Here is an 18,908-nt window from a genome sequence, read left to right on the forward strand (position 1 = left end):
CGGTAAGAGTAACAGTGTAGCTTGATGGTCCCAGTTTGACCTGGCAAAGTGGTTGGCCCTTATTTCTCCCGATTGTCTTACGGACTGCCTGAAAGTGAAATCAAAGAATGTTGCGTCCCTCTCCACAGATGTACTCACTGATATTACCGAAATGGAAAAAAAAAGAAAAAATCTCTCTAACAGTGAATTTGATTTTCTAAGATCTGGTTTCTAGTTCCAGCTCTGTCACTTGCTAAATGGAATGACTTGACCTTCTCGGGGCTTCCATTTCTTCACCGATAAAATAAAGATAAAAATAAAGGTGACATCCAGTGATGTTATGAAGATATGATAAAATGCTATACAAATATTGATTATCATTAATTTCCTGCCAGTAAGGAAAAAGGGTTTTACCAACTCAAGTCCCACTTAATTAAGTCTTCTCTGATTGCATTAGCCCTCAGTTAGATCCCTGGAGGCATACTGCTAACACCTTTTAATACCCAATTACATACCACAGTCAACATTCAGGACTCTAGAAATGGTTTAGTGATTTTACGGACTCTGGAGAAACTCAGTCTAGTGAGAGAAATCGAGGTCACACGTACTGTTTGCTAATAATGTTTGCTGATAATGGTTTCCTGAGTCGTTTTAAGATTATATTCATTTCCAAAAAACATGTTAATACCAATCATGTCTGAAGCACTGCAGAACAAACTGGGAATACAAAGGTAGGTCAAGTCTCTGCCAAGAAGAAACCTATCTGGTGATGGAGAAAGATGATAAAGCATCATTTTAAATGAGTGTCCTGAAACACACCCCAGGTTGCTTGCAATCAGATTACTTTGTTTAGTCCCTTTAGTATCTTGTTCACACTGTGCTAGTTGTCTTTCCCAGCATATCTATTCTCCCCTACTTCTTAGAAATTAAATCCCCCAAGTTTTAACTGGGCATGTGGCTACATTTCCTAGTGTCCTTTGCCACTAGGTGGAGCCAGGTGACTGAGGAGTTCAGGCCAATAAACTGTAATCCAGCTAACCAGTGCGTGGTAGCTTCCCAGAAACTCCTCTTAAAAGAGAGCTAGCCAGTTCTTTGCCCCTTCTTAATCTCTTCCTGCATCCAGCTGCATGGAATTTGGATTGTCACACTCCAGGCAAAATCAAGTACTAAGCCCAAAGTAAACTTGATTACTCGGAGCAACCATAACAATCCTAGGCTACCTGCCCTTACCTCCTGACTTCATTTACACAAGAGAGACAATTATTTATTCTCTACGCCACATTTATTTTTAGAGCACTTATCACAACTGAAGTCATGGTGTGCAACTACTTATTTATTGTCTGAGTTCTCACTAGCACATAAGCTTTGCATGGGCAGAGACTTTGTCTAACTTGGTTATCATTGTTTTCCAAATGCTGTAACATTAGGAGGTAGTCAATAAATATTTGTTAAATGAATAGAAGAATGAATGGAAGTAACTGCATCAGAAAGTGTCTATTCAGGACAACAGACTTTGTTATCTTAGTCAAAGGGACTGGATGCAGGGTATTGATAACAAACGTATTCAAAGGGCTGAAAGAGCATAGGGGAGAAAGAATAAGGTTTTAGTAGCAAAAGGGAGAAGGGAGTTATTATCCAAGTATCATGAAGGCACTACTCCCTCTACATTAGAGTCCACGAGCACACACATGTGGAGCTGCTGAGGGGAGCACCTATACCGTTAGAACTACACCATTGCTTTGGAGCAGGAACTTGTATTATTTCCTTAATTTACTTTAGCTTATTTTGAAATATTATAATTTTCATCTGATTTTGTGGGCATGTCTTTCTGAAATGTTTTCATATCATTAGGGATACTATTATCCGTGTTTTCATTTTTCTTATAATAGCTTCATTATGAGATTTGATTGCAGTCCTTTCTGTTACTCATTTTTATATGAAATTAGTTTTCCTGCATATTTAGGAAGGAGGGGCAAGTTAGGACAGCTTTACTAAATTCAAGACTCTACGGCTTCTTTTTCTGTTTTCATGAAGTGTCCAAAAATATGGCTTCAAACTTTCTGAGATCTCCTGGCTCTGTGCCCTTCCCCCACCTTCATCTGACTTGCCTTTTCTTTGCCCCAAATATCCCTGCCCTACTCTATCTGTATTCTATTCCCTGCAGTTTCTACTCTAGTGTCCTGGAAAGATACTTTTGGCTGGTTTTGAGAATTCACAGGACCTGGGCTGCTCCAGCTTCTTCAGACCTTACTTTGGACCCCTTGCACTCATCAACTGCAAAGTGGGTGGTGCCAAACTGCCCCCAAATCTGGCTGTTGTTCTCCTATTGGTCCACTGTACTTTCCAGGGAGTACCTCTTGGCTATTTTGAGGTTCTCTTATTTTTAGATTTCTCAGACACCCAGCTGCTGCTTCCCTCTGCTTCTTTCCACAAAAAAAATGCTGATACCATGCAAGTCTTTGAATGCCTAATGGTTCCACATGCTTGAATTTTGGGGTTTGTGGTGATATCTTGTCACCCAGTATTGTTATAGATATTTTCCATAGGTTTTTGGCTTTGCTATCCCAGATGCTCTGGTTTTGGTGTGTGTGTGTGTGTGTGTGTGTGTGTGTGTGTGTGTTTAAGATTTTATTTATTTATTCATGAGAGACACCGAGAGAGAGGCAGAGACACAGGCTAGGGTAGAAGCAGGCTCCCCAAAGGGAGACCAATGTGGGACTCAATCCCAGGAATCACACCCTGAGCCAAAGGCAGATGCTTGACCACTGAGCCACCCAGGTGTCCCCCAAATGCTCTGTATTTATGGAGGAATTTGAGGAGATTCAAAAATGCCATTGCCATATTCCCAGAATTATTTTCTCTTAAATCTTTTTCTTTTTTAAAGTAGGCTCCATGCCCACTGTGGAGCCCAATGAGGGGCTTGAACTCATGTCCCTAAGATCAAGAATCAGATGCTTAAATGACTGAGCCACCCAGGCACCCCTTAAATCTTTACATGATGCCAACCGGTGAAATCAAACTGACAATGGAAAAACCACCATCCATTAACTTTTCTAAAAGCAGAGGTTCCAAGATGCAATAATTATCTATCTAAAATAGTTATCTATCTATTCTGGTTTCATTCATGGTGGCCGTGTTCCCAGCCAAAGAGCATTTCCAAGCCTCTCTTGCAGTTAGGGATGAGCATGTGATACAGTTCTTATCAATAAGATAGAAGCACAAGTAAAACTGCTAATTTGATTACGCTATTGCTTTTTAGGGTTCTTTTACAGTTGAATACAATTCATAAGTGCTTCACAGGGGTCCCAAGAGCAGGGGCTCCTAAAAGGCAGTGGGTTCATGCTGGTCAGTTCATGAAATTTTCACTGATATTTGGTAGGTGAGGAAGAAAATGAACAAGGTAATCAGCTTTTCAAAAAGCTAAACTTATTCAAGTTTTTAGTACTGACATTATGTTCTTCGAGATTACTTGACATTATAGTGTCCTCTCTTTTTATAAAATAATGGTGCTAATTTATGGTGCTGGTTGTGTTTAAAATCCTTACTAAAAGTTAAATCCTGACCTCTGTATTAAAGAATCTCTAAACATTTATTTTTATTTTTTTCTTAAGATTTTATTTTGTTTATTCATGAGAAACAGAGAGAGACAGAGACAGAGACAGAGACACAGGCAGAGGGAGAAGCAGGCTCCATGCAGGGAGCCTGACTCGGGACTCGATCCCGGGCCAAAGGCAGGTGCCAATCCACTGAGCCACCCAGGGATCCCCTAACATTTTTTTTTAAAACTTTGCTAGTTACACCACACTTACAAGTGCTCAGTAGTAACTAAATTCCCTTTCAAATGTGGATATTTATATGTACTTGGGGAAAACTCACTGCTTTCCTTCACTTTAACACTTACACTTCTGTGCCATGATATGTGGTTCTTCCACACCTAGACGCTAACTGCCTGGAGGTAGTGCAGAACCCAAAGGGTAATCACACAGCCTCCCACTTCAGATGTCAATTGCAAGTAGTTACCCATGATTTCTGTCCCACTTAAATACAAATTGGAGGTTCCCACAGCTCCCTTCCTGGGTTTCATAATCTGCTCACAGAATCCAGGAAAACTCACTTTTGCTGATTTATTACAAAGGATGTTTTAACGGATATAAATGAACAGCCAGTTGGAGAGATACATAGATGAGGTCTGGAAGGGTCCCAGTGCAGGAGCTTCTGTCGCTCTTGGAGTTGGGGGTATACCACCCTCCTGGCAAGTGGATATATTCACCAACCTGGAAGCTCTCTAAACCCCATTCTTTTTTTTTTTTTTTTAAGATTTTATTTATTTACTCATGAGAGACACAGAGAGAGAGAGAGAGGCAGAGACACAGGCAGAGGGAGAAGCAGGCTCCATGCAGGGAGCCCGACGTGGCACTCGATCCCAGGTATCCAGGATCACACCCAGGGCTGAAGGCAGTGCTAAACTGCTGAGCCACCCAGGCTGCCCTCTAAACCCCATTCTCTTGGGATTTTTATGGAGGCTTCATCACATCAGCATGACTGATTATTACCTCTATTTCCAGCCCCTCACCTCTTTCCAGAGAATGGAGAGTGGGGCAGAAAGTTCCAACCTTCTAATCATGATGTGGTCTTCCTGGTGACCAGCCCCATCCAGAGCCCCACAAGAGTCACCTCATTAGAAAAATAAATAAATAAATAAAAATACTCCACTACCTAGGAAATTCCAAGAGATTTGGGAGCTCTGTCAGTATTACACAGGAAATAATAAGCGTCTTAGCAGCTCTGTCAGAAACTGTGGCAGAGGCCAATGATATACATATAATTTCACAATATACTTCTCTTCTTTATTGGAGAAAAATCCTGCCACTTTTGGTAAAAGAAGGGGAGGTAGCAGACAGCCTATACAGGGAATTGATGGGATCCATATGTGTAAGAATCACTGCCTTGAGCAGCAGGAATTAAGTATTAATGAAAGAGCACCAGGGTACCAGCACAGAGGGTGACTAGAAGGTACAGACACCAAGTTCTCTGAAGAGTCCTTGAAGGCAAAAGAAACATTTAACTGGAGAAGACTCAGGGGGCACAGAAGAGCTGTTTTTGAACATCTGAAGTCAACAAGGGGAAGAGAGCTCAGACTAGATCTGAGAGGCCCAGGGGTAGAGCTCAGACCAAGCAGTGAAAATTGCAGAGGCACACACACAAATTGTTGTTCCAGGAGGAGTTAACGGCCTTGGAGATTGATCATGTGACTGTGGGATCCAAGGCATCAGGGACTGTATCCATTCTGTTCACTGCTCCAGCCTCAACACCTAGAACAGTGATGAGCACTTAGTAGGTGCACAACCTCTATTTTTTACATAAATTAATGGGAGGGAGGATATCCTGCATTTGATGGGAAGTTTGCCAATATGACCTTAAGCTCATGGTAGCTTGAATTTGTGCACATCTTCCTTTTTTTGTGTGATCAGCCTTTTAAGTCCAAATGTGTCTTTGGAGCTATCTCAGAAATACACTGGAAATTCTTGTCCTGAAGAGGACAACAGAAACAGTAGGGAATCAGCAATCCTGAATTGCCAGAAGCCCAGCCTCCCAGATGATATGTATTTTTTTTAATTTTTATTTATTTATGATAGTCACAGAGAGAGAGAGAGAGAGAGGCAGAGAGACAGGCAGAGGGAGAAGCAGGCTCCATGCACCGGGAGCCCGACATGGGACTCGATCCCGGGCCTCCAGGATCGCGCCCTGGGCCAAAGGCAGGCGCTAAACCGCTGCGCCACCCAGGGATCCCTATATTTTGAATAAAAAGTATAACAAAGAATTTTTGAGGTGTCACTGGTTTCTCCCTTCAGTACACTCTAGCCAGGAATCATGTCACTTTGAAGAGGTACTCAAAGTGCCCTAAATTTTTTTCTAAAATCTGTGTGTCAAAATATGTTGTAAGTGATCATGTTCTTCCAACCCTCTGTTCCATACTTATAGGAGGAAAACCTCCAATGTCCATTTAACCCCCAACCCCGACAATTAGCATATTAAATAAATCAAGATTCACAACAGCTTCTAGCATACTAAAGATAAAACATCAAGGAAGAAATGCAGACAGACATTCTATGAGGTATTTATTTTGCAATAATTAGGTTCGGTTGCCCAGTGTCAAGTCACCAAAGACAAATTTTCAGGCTCCCAATGAATTCAAACCAAAGTCCATACATTTTGGCCACTGTAGGATGGCAAGCATTTGGAGAGAAGAGGACCATCCTAGAGGAACATCTGTACACAATTCAAAAGAAAGTCCTCCCAAGTTAGGATGGATCCACTCACACAGTAAGTAAGGGCAGACCTAACATGAAGCATGTCATATGACAGCGAGAGGCAAATGGAAGGCACAACTACCGCGTTCCCTTGTATTTTGTTCCAAATCAGTGTATATAGTTCTGATGATAACTGACAGGTGAGAAAGAAGAGCTGAAAGACACATGTACTGAATAACATTTGATTATTGTTTGTTAAATTAGGTGATTAGACTTCAGTGTGGCCCCTTTTAGATGCCAGAGGGTGGTGCCATCCCATCAGTTTTCCTGCTGGCTTGGTCATTCTGCTTTCCTGCAGTAGATGCCATGGCCGAAAGAACCACACTCCAAAAAATAGAGAAGAGAACTGAAAAACAAAAAGAATAACTTTAGGAAAAAGACTCCCCAACTCAGAAAGGAGCTAAACTGTAGGACAGGGTATTTGTATAGCTTCAATACCAGACAGCCTTGAGCCCTGATTTATGAGCTCTCAAGAAGACTTATTATTAGAGGGGAGATGACATATTTAAAAATTTTCCTCTATTTCTTTGGAAACCCACTGATTTTTCTCTGCCAGATCCCAGAGCTACCTTCACCCATCCTTCTTTCTCTCTCTTCTTTGTGACAGCTGTGTTAGGTGCTAGAGGAGGAATAAAGTAAATATGGAGGGACATAAAAAGATTTGAGAACAGGAGAGCTCTTGGTGGTTGTTGAAACATGAGGTTATGCAGGGGACAATAGCAGCATATGAGGCAGGACAAACAGATTAGGAAAGATCCTGGCAATCCCGGGAGTTTAGATTTTATCTTTTAGACAATCAGGAGTCAAAAAAGAAAAGAAAGTTTTTAAGTAGAGGAGTAATACAGTTTTGTAATTTTTCAAAAACCACTTTGGCTACACATAGGATGGACTGGAAGAAGGAAAAGAAAAGAGAGAAACCCATCAAGTTACTATCACAGTCCAAATGTAAGATGATTGGACCCTGAACACCGGGCATAGTACTGATAGGACACATCTGAGAAATATTTCAGTAGAAAAGACAAATCGTGCTGATAGATAATATGTGGAAGGTAAGAGGGAGGATTCTACATTGATGATGAGGTTTCTAGCTTGGGTGACTGGATAGATTTTTTAAGTAATCCAACAAATACTGATTAAGGACTCATGTGTCAGATGTGTCAGGTGCTGGGTAAGTGATGAATAAGGCACACATGGTCCCAACTCTCAAGAAACTTACCGTGTGGCAGTGGAAACTACATGGTAAACAAACACATAACATATTACTTACGTACCTACAATTGTAAGGTACTGTGAGACAGGATAATAAAGAATTAAACGTGATCTAAAGTCAGGAGCAGTGTGGATGGTAGTGCCACTCACTGAGACAGGAAAATATAAGGAGGGCCTGGTTGTGGGTGAGATGAGTTTAGTTTTGAAGATAATAAATTTGAGTCATCTGTTGGTACACCTAGTTGGGAATTTGCAATAGATGGGAATTTGGAAAGAGAGGCTAGAGATACAGTGAAATCCAGGTCGGGTTTTAAGAAATGTGCAGAGAGGCCATTTCCTAATAAATGGCCTTCACCCTAAGAGAATGTACCAGGCTGCCTTAGAAACCATCAGGAGATACATCACAAGTCAGAAGGTGGGGCTAATGCAGGGGCATCTGCCTATACCCGGCTCTAGAAAAGGGAAATTATGTCAGTAATGTATCTGTGAAAAGTGGTTGGAGAAGGGCGAACACTGTGATTTGCTGGGCTAGAAGAACTTAAAGTCCTGACTGGCCTTCTGGTAAACATTAGCTCAGGTTTCTGAAATGCTAAATAAAGGTAGGGACAAACAAGCCCACAGGGCAGACACTAAAGAGTTCATTTTCATAAACATGCTCTTTTCTCTCATCTCTCTGTTTGTTCCAAATTAATGTCAAGACCAGAGGAGCATTTGAAGACAGAAAATGCACTTGCCCTGCTGCCAATGATTAGTAGGTAGCATGGAAGACAGAGACTGGGGCTTCCTGGGACTCAGGCCAGAGGGTGGCAAGTAAGAAGAGATGGCCCTTTGTGCCAGACTCGGTCCATAATGCCACTATCAGCCAGGGAGAGCTCTCTAGCCTTTTCCCCACCTAGGACCCAATTCCTGGCCACTCCTGGCTCCCTACCTGGCCCCACTGCGGCAACAGCCTGCCCTGTGCCCCTTCGTGGTGGCAGCCCCTCACCCAAGCCTCTTTGGGGTGTTCTAATCCAAAGTTCCCAAAGTTAGGATTCTCTCTTGAATTCAGTAGGGCCTTCTAGTCTGTCTGATGCCTGCGATAGAAAATTGGGGTGTAAAATCAGGGAAGGTAAGGACTTATCTCCATTGTTCACCCCAATCACCCAGCAGACAGTAGCAAAGGGTGGGCTCTCAATCAATGAACAAATGAAAAGTGCCCAAGTAACCTGGCAAACAAACTAAACATATGTGTATGTGACACGTGTATCAACTGTCACTTGTGCAAAATCAAGCTTTCCCCCAGATGCCTGCTGGATGCTATGGTTATACTGGTAAATAAACTACCACTCTCAAGGAATTCTTAGTCTATGTCACAGTTAATAAAAGAACCCTTTTATTATGTATGCCCTTATGGAGGAACACACAAAGAGCTGTAGGAGAGCACAGAGTAGTAAGCCATCCAAACTTCCTCAAGGACAGGGTATCTGAAGTGGGTCCTCAAGACTAAATAGTGGGCTTCAAAGTAGACCAACCAAGGAAGGGAATTCCAGAACTTAAAAACCTTAAAAGGTTTTAAAGCAATATTTCCAGTAATTAATGGGAATGCTGTCACTGTGATTATTGGACTGTGGTGAGTTCCTGGATAAAACAATTAAGTACTAAAAAAAAAAAAAAAACAAAAAAAACAATTAAGTACTTATGTGATAGTCCAAGTCTATCAGTGCTGGTACTGTTGAAAAGTGAGATCCTCTGTAGGTGAGAAAGGAGATACAGATAGAAGATAAAAGCAATTCTGAAAAAAATCTGCAGTGGTAAACAAGAATAGAAAGTATGAGTATGAACTCACAATGGAGTTCCTTTAAAGAAAACAAATCAAGCACACAATACATGTATTTCCTGACTCTGAACAGTGGAAAGGCCTGTGAGCAACAACCAAGCCAACGGCAACAAAATGCCACCAACACCCAGATTGAGACCTGGTATTACTATATCCCCACTGAACAGAACCAAGACTCCTTCAAGAAATGATTCAGTCTGGGTCTGGGACAGGAAATGTTCAGAATGAGCCTAGAAAAACCTGGAAAATGCTCTTGTAACAGATAACAAGGTAGTTATCAGAGACTCTTAGGGCCATGCCAATAGGACTCGGGCCAGTTTGAAGAGGTTCCCATTAGCCAAAGAAGGGACAATTTCAGTATTGCTAAGTGTAATACTTGCAATGGACTGAAATTAACTGGTCATTGTTGCCGAGTGCTAGTTGACCAACTACTGTTTTGAAAATAGGTGAAAAAAAAAAAAAGAACAGAATTATTTATCCTGCTTTTCTGCAGAAACTATATCACTAGATAGCCAAATAGTAGATAAAAGGGGGAATTTTTTATGAAAGAAGTATTCTAATTAACAAAGAAGCAAAGATAGAATTGAAATATCACCATTTTGAAAATCCTAATGACTTAACAGATGTAGGCATGGCTTATTAATGGTCACTAGCATAAAAAAATAAGATAATTGTACATTATGAATTTAAGGCTGAAATAATTTAACACCACATATCAAGTAGCTTTGCCAAAGCCAATGAACCAACCAATGCTGAATCTGATCAAAATTTAGATACAACTGCCAGTTTGCAGAAAACAAAAGACAGAGAGCAACATGGTAAACGACACCATAGAGATATAATCGGCAAAATCCAGATAGTGAGAAACTATAGGATAAATGATTCTTCAACAAATATATGGTAAAGGGAAAGCGAGAAGGGGGAATGGAGTGGGAATCTATCGTTTACAGCATATTTCAGAGATACATCCAGAAACTGCAAGATGAAATTCAAACAATGAAGTATATACAATGCCTCAGAGAAATGGTGGAGACATTCCAGACCATGGCAATAAAGTGGATACCACAATAAAGTGAATCAAATGAACTTTTTGGTTTCCTAGGGCACATAAAAGTTATGTTTATACTATACTGTAGCCCATCAAGTATGCAATAGCATTATGTCTAAAAAATGTACATACTTTAATTAAGACATACTTTATTGCTGAAAAATGTTAGGCATCAATGGAGTTTCCAGCAAATCATAATCTTTTTGCTGGGGGAGGGTCTTGCCTCGATGTCGATGGCTGCTGATGGATGAGGGTGGTGGGTGTGAAGGCTAGGGTTGTGGCAATTTCTGATAAGAGAGAAATGAGGTTTGTCACATGAATTGATTCTTTTCATAAACAATTTCTTTGTGGCATTTTACCTGCAGCAGAACTTCTTTCAAAACTGGAGTCAATCCTCTCAGACCCTGCTGCTACTTTATCAACTAAGTTTATATGATATTACAAATCCTTTGCTGTGTCCTTTCAACAGTCTTCATGACATCTTCACCAGGAGTAGATTCCATCTCAAGACAACACCTTGCTCAAACATAAGAAGCAACTCCTCATTCGCTCAAGTTTTATCCTGAGATGGCAACCATGCAATCCCACCTTCAGGCTCCACTCTAGTTAGCTTGCTCTTTCCACCCCATTGGCAGTTACTTCCTCCCCTGAAGTCTTGAACCCCTTCAAAGTCATCCATGAGGGTTGGCTTTCAAAGTCCTACTCATGCTGATTTTTGACCTCTTGTCATGAATCATGAATGTTCTTCTAAAATGGTGAATCCTTTCTAGAAGGTTTTTAATTTACTTTGCCCAGATCCACCAGAGGAATCACTGTAGCAGCAATCGCCTTATGAAATGTATTTCTTAAATAATACGTCTTGAAAGTCGAAATGACTCGCTGATGCATAGGCTGCAGAATGCTTGTTGCGTTGGCAGGCATGAAAACAGTCATCTCATACATCTCCATCAGAGCTCTTGGGTGACTGGATATACTGTACTGTCAATGAGCAGTAACATTTTGAAAGGAATCCTTTTTTCAGAGCAGGTCTTAACAGGGGGCTTAAAATATTCAGTAAACTATGTGGTAAACAGATATGCTGTTGTCCAGGCTTTGTTGTTCCATTTACAAAGCACAGAAAGCATAGATTTAGCATAATTCTTAAGGGTCCTAGGATTTTATGGATAGTAATGGAGCACTGGCTTCACGTTGAAATCACCATCTGCATTATTAGCCCCTAACAAGAGACTCAGCCCATCCTCTGAATCTTTGAAGGCAGGCACGGACTTCTCCTCTCTAGCTATGGAAGTGCTAGTTGACATCTTCTTCAACTATAAGGCTGTTTCATCTATACTGAAAATCTGTTGTTTAGTGCAGCCACCTTCATTAATGATCTGAGCTAGATCTTCTGGATAATCTGTTGCAGTTTCTACACCAGCACTTGCTGGTTCACCTTGTACTTCTATGTTATGGAGACGGCCTCTTTCCTTAAAATTTAGGAACCCAACTCTGCTAGCTTCCAACTTCTCTGCTGCAGCTTCCTCACCGCTCTCAGGCTTCACAGAATTGATGAGAATTAGGGCCTTGCTCTGGGTCAGGTTTTGGGTTAAGAGGATGTTGTGGCTGTTTTGATCTTCTATTTCAGACCACTCACACTTTCTCTACATCAGCAGTAAGGCTGTTTTACTTTCTTATCACCTGTGTGTTCACTGGAGTAGCATTCTTAATTTCCTGCAAGAACTTTTCCTTTGATTCACAACTTGGCTATGTGTTTGGTGCAAGAGGCCTAGCTTTGAGTCTATCTTGGCTTTCAGTATGCCTTCCTCATTAAGCTTAGTCATTTCTAGCTTTTGATTCAAAGTGAAAGACATGTGGCTTTTTTTATTTGAACACTCAGAGGTCATTGTTGGGTTATTCCTTGGCCTAATTTCAGTATTATTATGTCTTTAATAGGGAAGACCAAGAAGAAGGAGAGAGATGGGGGAATGGTTGGTCAGTGGAGCGATCAGAACACACATAACCTTTATTGATTAAGTTTACCATCTTAAATGGGTACAGATTGTAGTGCCCCAGACAATTACAATAGTAACAACAAAGATCAGTGATCACAGATCACCATATCAAAAATCATAATAATGGAAAAGTTTAAAATACTGCCAGAATTACCAAAATATGACACAGAGACACAGAGTGAGCAAGCACTTTTGAAAAAAAGGATACCGACAGACTTGGCTCGATGTAGGACTACTAGAGACCTTCAATCTGTAAAAAACACAATCAACTGTGAAGCTCAATAAGCAAAACTCAATAAAATGAAGTCTGCCTATATTAAATAGTTACAATTTTTTTAGATGTGACTATGGTATTGTGATCATCTTTTTAAAAGTGTCTTTTATAGATGCAGAATTTAAATATTTATGGGTCAAATAATAGGATGTTTTAGACATGTTTCAAAATAATATAGGGGAATAGATGGGTGTTTGGGTGAAATAAAGTTGACCATGAGTTGACAACTGTGCAAAGTAAGAAAAGGGTACAAAGAGATTCATTCTACTCCTCACTCTACTTTTGTCTATGTGTAAAGACTTTCCACTAAATAAGTTTTAAAAAGAATAAAAAGTTATTGTATTGCCCCACTCTCCACCCCAAGTTTCCCAATTTACTTCAAAGACAGAAAACCAAGAAGAAAACTGACAGAGAAACAGCACAGAAAATGGAAATGGGTGGCCTGAGCAGGGAAACGGCAGACATGGTGTAGACAAGAAGAAGGCGCTGGTGAAAAGCAGTGTTAGCCATGTGGGAAGTCATACAGTCCAGATGCTGTGTTAAAGAGGATTATAGCATTGAGTTAAGACTGATTTCAGAATAAAAGAACTGATGTGTATAAACGTAGTAAAAGGGTTTGTAGCCTTGGTTCATAAAATGAACTATTAGCGTGAGTGAGTGAAAGGATAATTGTACATAAGCCCTGTGTATCAAATCAGGAGGGTTTTTTAATTACAAAGGAATCTCCTAAAGCCCTTTGCTCATCTCTTATTAAAGCCCTATCACAGTGCAGTATAATAACCTGCTGGCCACCCTCCTCCAGACAGCCCCACTTGTCACCGCTCCTGGGAAGGCAGCCCCGCTCTGAATGCGGTCTTTCAGATACTCCATCCCACAAGCCAAAGAAAGACTCTCAGGGTACAGTTTCTAGGCTTCCCCAGGGTCTTAGCTCAGAGAAGAAATGGCACTGGCCCTCAGATGATAAATTAATTTTTAAAAAATGAAGGAAAAGAGGGAAGAAGAAAGCTGGATATTCTAATATCTCAGTGTAGTTTCCCTGATCACAAGTAATTGGAGGCTCCTCTATGATCCTGAGTTTCCAGGGAGAGAAGGGTGACTGTTCCCCCAGTAATTCATGCCAGGCTAAGCCCTCCAATGTGCAGATTTACATGAGGAAGGTTATCTGCAAGATTAGAAGCCATTCTTTTTCAGTGAAAGCTAGGAGCCCGGAGATTACAGCAGAAGGCACAGGCAGCTCATAAATCTGCAGTGCCTGGGGCTCTGGACAGCCCTCTCATTGGTAAAGCGATTGACGCTTCTGCCAGGGAAGCTCCAAAGAAACTGTTCATCACTATCTCATTTGGAAACTTGACACCCAAATGGAGATACTGACACCCAAGCTTATAGATCTGAGCAAAGCCCAAAGATGTCAAATCTGTATAAATCAGGATGGGAGGTCTGTAAAGGCCCTGAGGACTAGGCTTTTCTCAAATGCCAGCTTGTGACTCTCTAAGGTTTACAGCACCTGGGACATTGGCCTGGAGCCTTCATAACAAAATATAAGGAAGGAACTCAAAGTCATAATGCAGGAACAGGCTACAAGAGCCCCTCACCAGGTCCATGTCAGGTATTCTCAGTGAACTGGGACATTGGCCTGGAGCCTTCATAACAAAATATAAGGAAGGAACTCAAGTCATAATGCAGGAACAGGCTATAAGAGCCCCTCACCAGGTCCATGTCAGGTATTCTCAGTGAAGGCAGACAGACCCAAGCAACTGTTGCCACTGTGGTCTCTAACTCTGTCTTCCAGCTGGGCTCAGATTTTCTAGTTCTCAGTGATGTAAGCCCACATCACATCATTGTGTCCCAATGAACAACCAATCACTTCACCTTCCCAAATGCCATGGGAAGCCGACTACTCTCTTCAGAAAAACAGGTAATTGGTTGCTTCTGCTCAATCTTCAAGGCCTGGCTCAAACAAGACCCCTTCCATGAAGCCTTCCGTCAGGCCCAATGAGTCACAGCTTCTGTGCCCCACCCTCCATGCTCATCAATTAACAATCTGGGTAGGGCACTTCTCACACAGTCTGTTTATTATCTGTTTAGCTGTTTTACCCACATGCCAAGGCTCCTCAAGGCAGACTGTATTTGACTTTCTAGGTCCCCCATGCCTGCACCATGGAGGCCACAGAATAGGTTCAAGTTAGCACTGAGCAAGAGAGTAAATGATGTCCAGGACTGCGAGCCAAGATACCTCTGGTAAAAGCCCACATCCCACTCTTGCCTTAATCTTACAAAGGGTCACCTCCAACCAGCCAACATTAACTGAGCACTGGCTCTGTCTATGGCAGGCAGGCATTAGGCCAAGCACTGGGGAGTTCAAATCCAATCAGACTCAGCCCCTTTCCCACGGGACCTCAATCTCAGGAAGAGCCCACCTCGCCCCAGGGCCTTCTCTGCTAACAGTCAGTGAAATCTATCTGCAAAAGGAGCTGAACAAGTATGTAGACAATCAAACCATAAGGCAAACAAGCTATCACATGCTCATTCTAAAGTAATGGGCAGCAAATACCACCCCCTGATGTAATGGAAAAAAATTTTTAGAACTTCTATTATTAAAAAAAAAAAAAAAACTTCTATTAATATTTATTTTTATCAAAAAGTAAGAAATTAAGCTTTAATAGTTACTACATGGATTGACAACAGAATATGCAAATCTTTCAAATATACACATATTACTAGGGTGTGTGCTTGTGACAGACATACTGTAAAATGACCTCCACACAATGTATGTGTGTATCAAATCATTACAATGTATACTTTAAATATCTTACAGTTTTCTTTGTTAATGATACCTTAATAAAGCTGAAAAACAAAATAAAATAAAAATGCCTTCTGATAATCTCTGCCTCTAGGTATTCATGTGTTAGGGTAATCCTCACCCCTGAGTGTGGGCAAGACTTGTAACTCACATCTAATCCAAAGATTACAACAGAGCTGCTAGAGATCATTTCCAGAGTTACTTCATATTATATATCTTTTGTCTTCCTAACAGTCTATCCATTATCTCCATTTACAGCTTTGATGAAGTCGGCCATCCTATGAAGGGGCCTATGTAGCAAGGAACTGGGGATAGCTTCCAGTTGGCAATTAGCAGGGAGGCCCTCAGGCTACCAGGCCATGAGGAAGTGAATCCCACCAACAACCTTGTGAGCTTGGAGGAAGATCCTTCCCCAGTCCAGCTTTCAGATCAGACCCCAGCCCAGGCCAACACTTTGTGTGCAGCCTTGTAAGAGAACTCAAAGGAGGGAACACAGATCAGTAATGCCCAGACTCCTGAGCCACAGAAACTGAATAAATGGGAATTGTTTAAGGTGCTAAGTTTGAGGTAATCAGTAGACAGCAATGGATAATTAATACAGTCCTCAAATTCTTAACTGAGAGGTTGTACCATCAAATAAGTATGGATTCTCTGAACTGAAGCATCTCTAGAAAAACAGAGAGGGATTCTAAAAAAGAGGCCAAGGGAGCCTACAAATTTTAGCAGTAAAAAGATCATCAGCCTTAAAAGTAGGAAAGTAGAAAACCCTAAAGAATTGGCTTCAAGAACACCTGGGTTTCAGTCCCAGCTCTCTGCCTCTAAGAGTAAGTGATCTTGGTCAACTCAAACTTCTTAAGTTCAACTTCCTTATCTATACAATGAGATCAAGCAGGCTGGTGACAATGGACAAAGAGAGAGTGATCTAGAAACTATTTTGTAGAATGGAATGTGATATACACATTAGTTCGCTACAAAACTCTGGGAAGGCCTTGAACAAGGCACTGTTCTCTCTTGGCCTCAGCTCCCTTATGATAAGGAGGAGAAGCCCATCTTGTCTCCAAGGGCTCTGACCTTTAATTCTAACATCACATCCCCATGTGAAGAGAGGAAGAAGGGAAGGTGGGCTGTATTGTGAACTACAATACTTCCTAGGCATTCCATTGACCAGGGCAACTGTCTTACCAACAAGACCACCAGAGGTGTCTTTGTTTAACCAACCACATCTTGTCAACTTGCAGGCTTGCAACCCAAATTCCTCATCTAAAAGGAAAAATCTGTTTGTTTTACACAAAGGAAATAAAAGGTCCAAGTAAAATCAGTGAGAACTACCAAATTTCAACACAAATGTGGACCCACTCTCAGGTGGGCAATAGGATTGATTCTGTCACTGAGCACCTTAACAATGTGCCAGGAGCTTTCATAAACATGATCTCTAACCTTCACCAGTTTTATGGTATGGGTTATATCATCCTTCTTTCACAGTTAAGTTGGCTGAGGCTCAGAAACGGTAAGCTCCTTGCCCCAGGTACACTGCCAGTACATGGCAGGGCTGGGAGTTTCATTTTAGTTCCACTTGACTCTAGAGGCCTTGGTCTTTGCACTACCCCCTGTTGTTGCTCAGGAAGAGGAGAAGTCACCCTCTGATTACAAAACAGACTAAAGGTTCTTGGCCCACAAGGAGATCACATGCATAGTGTGGCTTCATTCATTCACTCCGCAAACATTTACTGAGCACCCACTGAACACCAGGTCTTGTGGTAAGCAATGAGGATGCAGAGTAATACTCACTTCTTGTTCTCATGTTTCTGAGTCTAACTGGAGAGGCATACCAGTCCATGGAGGACAAGTGAATCAGTGAATGAGCAAATGAATATGCAGATAGACACATAAACAGTGAGCAATTAGTGCTTCGAGCACCATTAACAGTGATGTATAATACAGGGTATAATGGGATCACAAAGTACGTGATGACTGTCAGAAGACAGGTAACATTCCAGGCATTGAAAGAGAATGCAAAGGCATATGTGTTCTGGCAATGGCAAGAAGTTCAACTAGAGCACAGAGGCAAGGAATGAGCCATGGAGGAATCAGCTCTTCTTCCTGTGCTCTCACCTACTGAGCTAACCACTGCAGTAGAATCATCCAAGAGGACAGAGAGCAAACCAGGCATGAGTATTTGTAAGCTTTGGAGAACCTATGAGTAAGTCAAGAGAAGTCACACTCAGGGTCTGAGGCCAGGTTGAGAGGCCACAGGGAAATTAGAAAAACCACCAGGACTGTAACCAAATAGAACCAACCCATACTGCGCTCGTGGGAAGGGGACAGAGAGCAGAGCAGAGGGGAGGCTGGGGCCAAAGGCAGGAGCTCCTCTAATGAAGAAGCTAAAAGCTCACATCTCCCAAATCTATCAAGCCAGGACCATGTGGATTTCATGATCGAGGCCTTCGGCTGAAGGGACACATATATACAAACATGCTCGTGCACAAACGCCATAGTGAATCATACTTCCAGAAAGACAAAAGGGTCTGGCCTTCTTGGTTCTTTTTTTTTTTTTTTAAGATTTTATTTATTCATTCATGAGAAACACAGAAAGAGAGGCAGAGACACAGGCAGAGGGGGAGAAGCAGGCTCCATGAAAGGAGCCTGATGCGGGACCTGATCCTGGGACTCCAGGATCACGCCCTGAGCCTAAGGCAGATGCTCAACCACTGAGCCACCCAGGTGTCCCTTGCCCTCTTGGTTCTTGATGCTAACAGTATTGGAAGTGATGCACCTGCCCACTTTTTACTGTACTAAACAGTAAAAAATATAATAAAAATATAATCTCTTACTTTCCTCTTTAGTTACTTGGCTGCAGCAGCTGTTTGGTTTGGAGCAGCTGTAGTTGCTGGGAGGTGGTGGTCCATCTCTGGTGCATCAAAAAAGTATGCCTGCAGGAAAAGGAAACCCATGAGGGGGGTTAAACACGATGGTCTGCCCCAGTATTCTAGACTTCAGGCTAATAGTACTTCTGGGCTCTTGTGGCTCCTCCATTTCCCTCTGCCACATTTATCCCACCAAATCATGACAAATTCTTTTTCTGTCCATCTCACTCCCTCTACTATGAGTAGCTTTTAAAAAATGTAGCCACCCTGTACTGGCCACTTCCTATATATGACTTAATCTGCATAAGAACCCTGTAAGGCTGCTACTACTATCCTCATTTGACAAATGAGGAACTTAGGCTTCAAGAAGCTGTTTTGCAATCTGGTGCACACAGCTAATGAGTGGGAGAGTCAGGTCTTCCTGACTCCAAGGTTTAGACCCTCAATTGCCATATCACACAGTCTCTCCTCCAGGGCAAAGACCACATATATCCCTTTTGTCCCCATGCCACCAGCCTCTCACTCAGGGCCTGGCACACAATGTAGACAACCACTACCTCATGAACTAACTACAACAGATTGCTGCTAAATCAGCTGGCTCTAGGTAAAAACCTTC

The 18,908-nt window shown here is 41.8% G+C and overlaps 1 protein-coding gene across 3 annotated transcripts in view; it reads right to left on the bottom strand.

Annotated features, from left to right (window-relative positions):
• Positions 1-6,081: 6,081 nt before the first annotated feature.
• Positions 6,082-18,908, bottom strand: part of YIPF1 (Yip1 domain family member 1) — a 36,847-nt gene continuing 24,020 nt past the window's right edge. For all 3 annotated transcript variants that reach the window (XM_077891837.1, XM_077891835.1, XM_077891834.1), the window contains 2 exons: positions 18,260-18,358; positions 6,082-6,636 (listed from right to left, as the gene is read on the bottom strand). In XM_077891837.1, coding sequence (XP_077747963.1) covers positions 18,272-18,358 — 87 coding nt within the window. In that variant the 3' untranslated portion in view covers positions 6,082-6,636; positions 18,260-18,271. The remainder of the gene's footprint in view (positions 6,637-18,259; positions 18,359-18,908) is intronic.

Source organism: Canis aureus, chromosome 3 (assembly GCF_053574225.1).
Source record: "Canis aureus isolate CA01 chromosome 3, VMU_Caureus_v.1.0, whole genome shotgun sequence".
In the NCBI taxonomy this organism is placed as follows: Eukaryota; Metazoa; Chordata; class Mammalia; order Carnivora; family Canidae; genus Canis; species Canis aureus.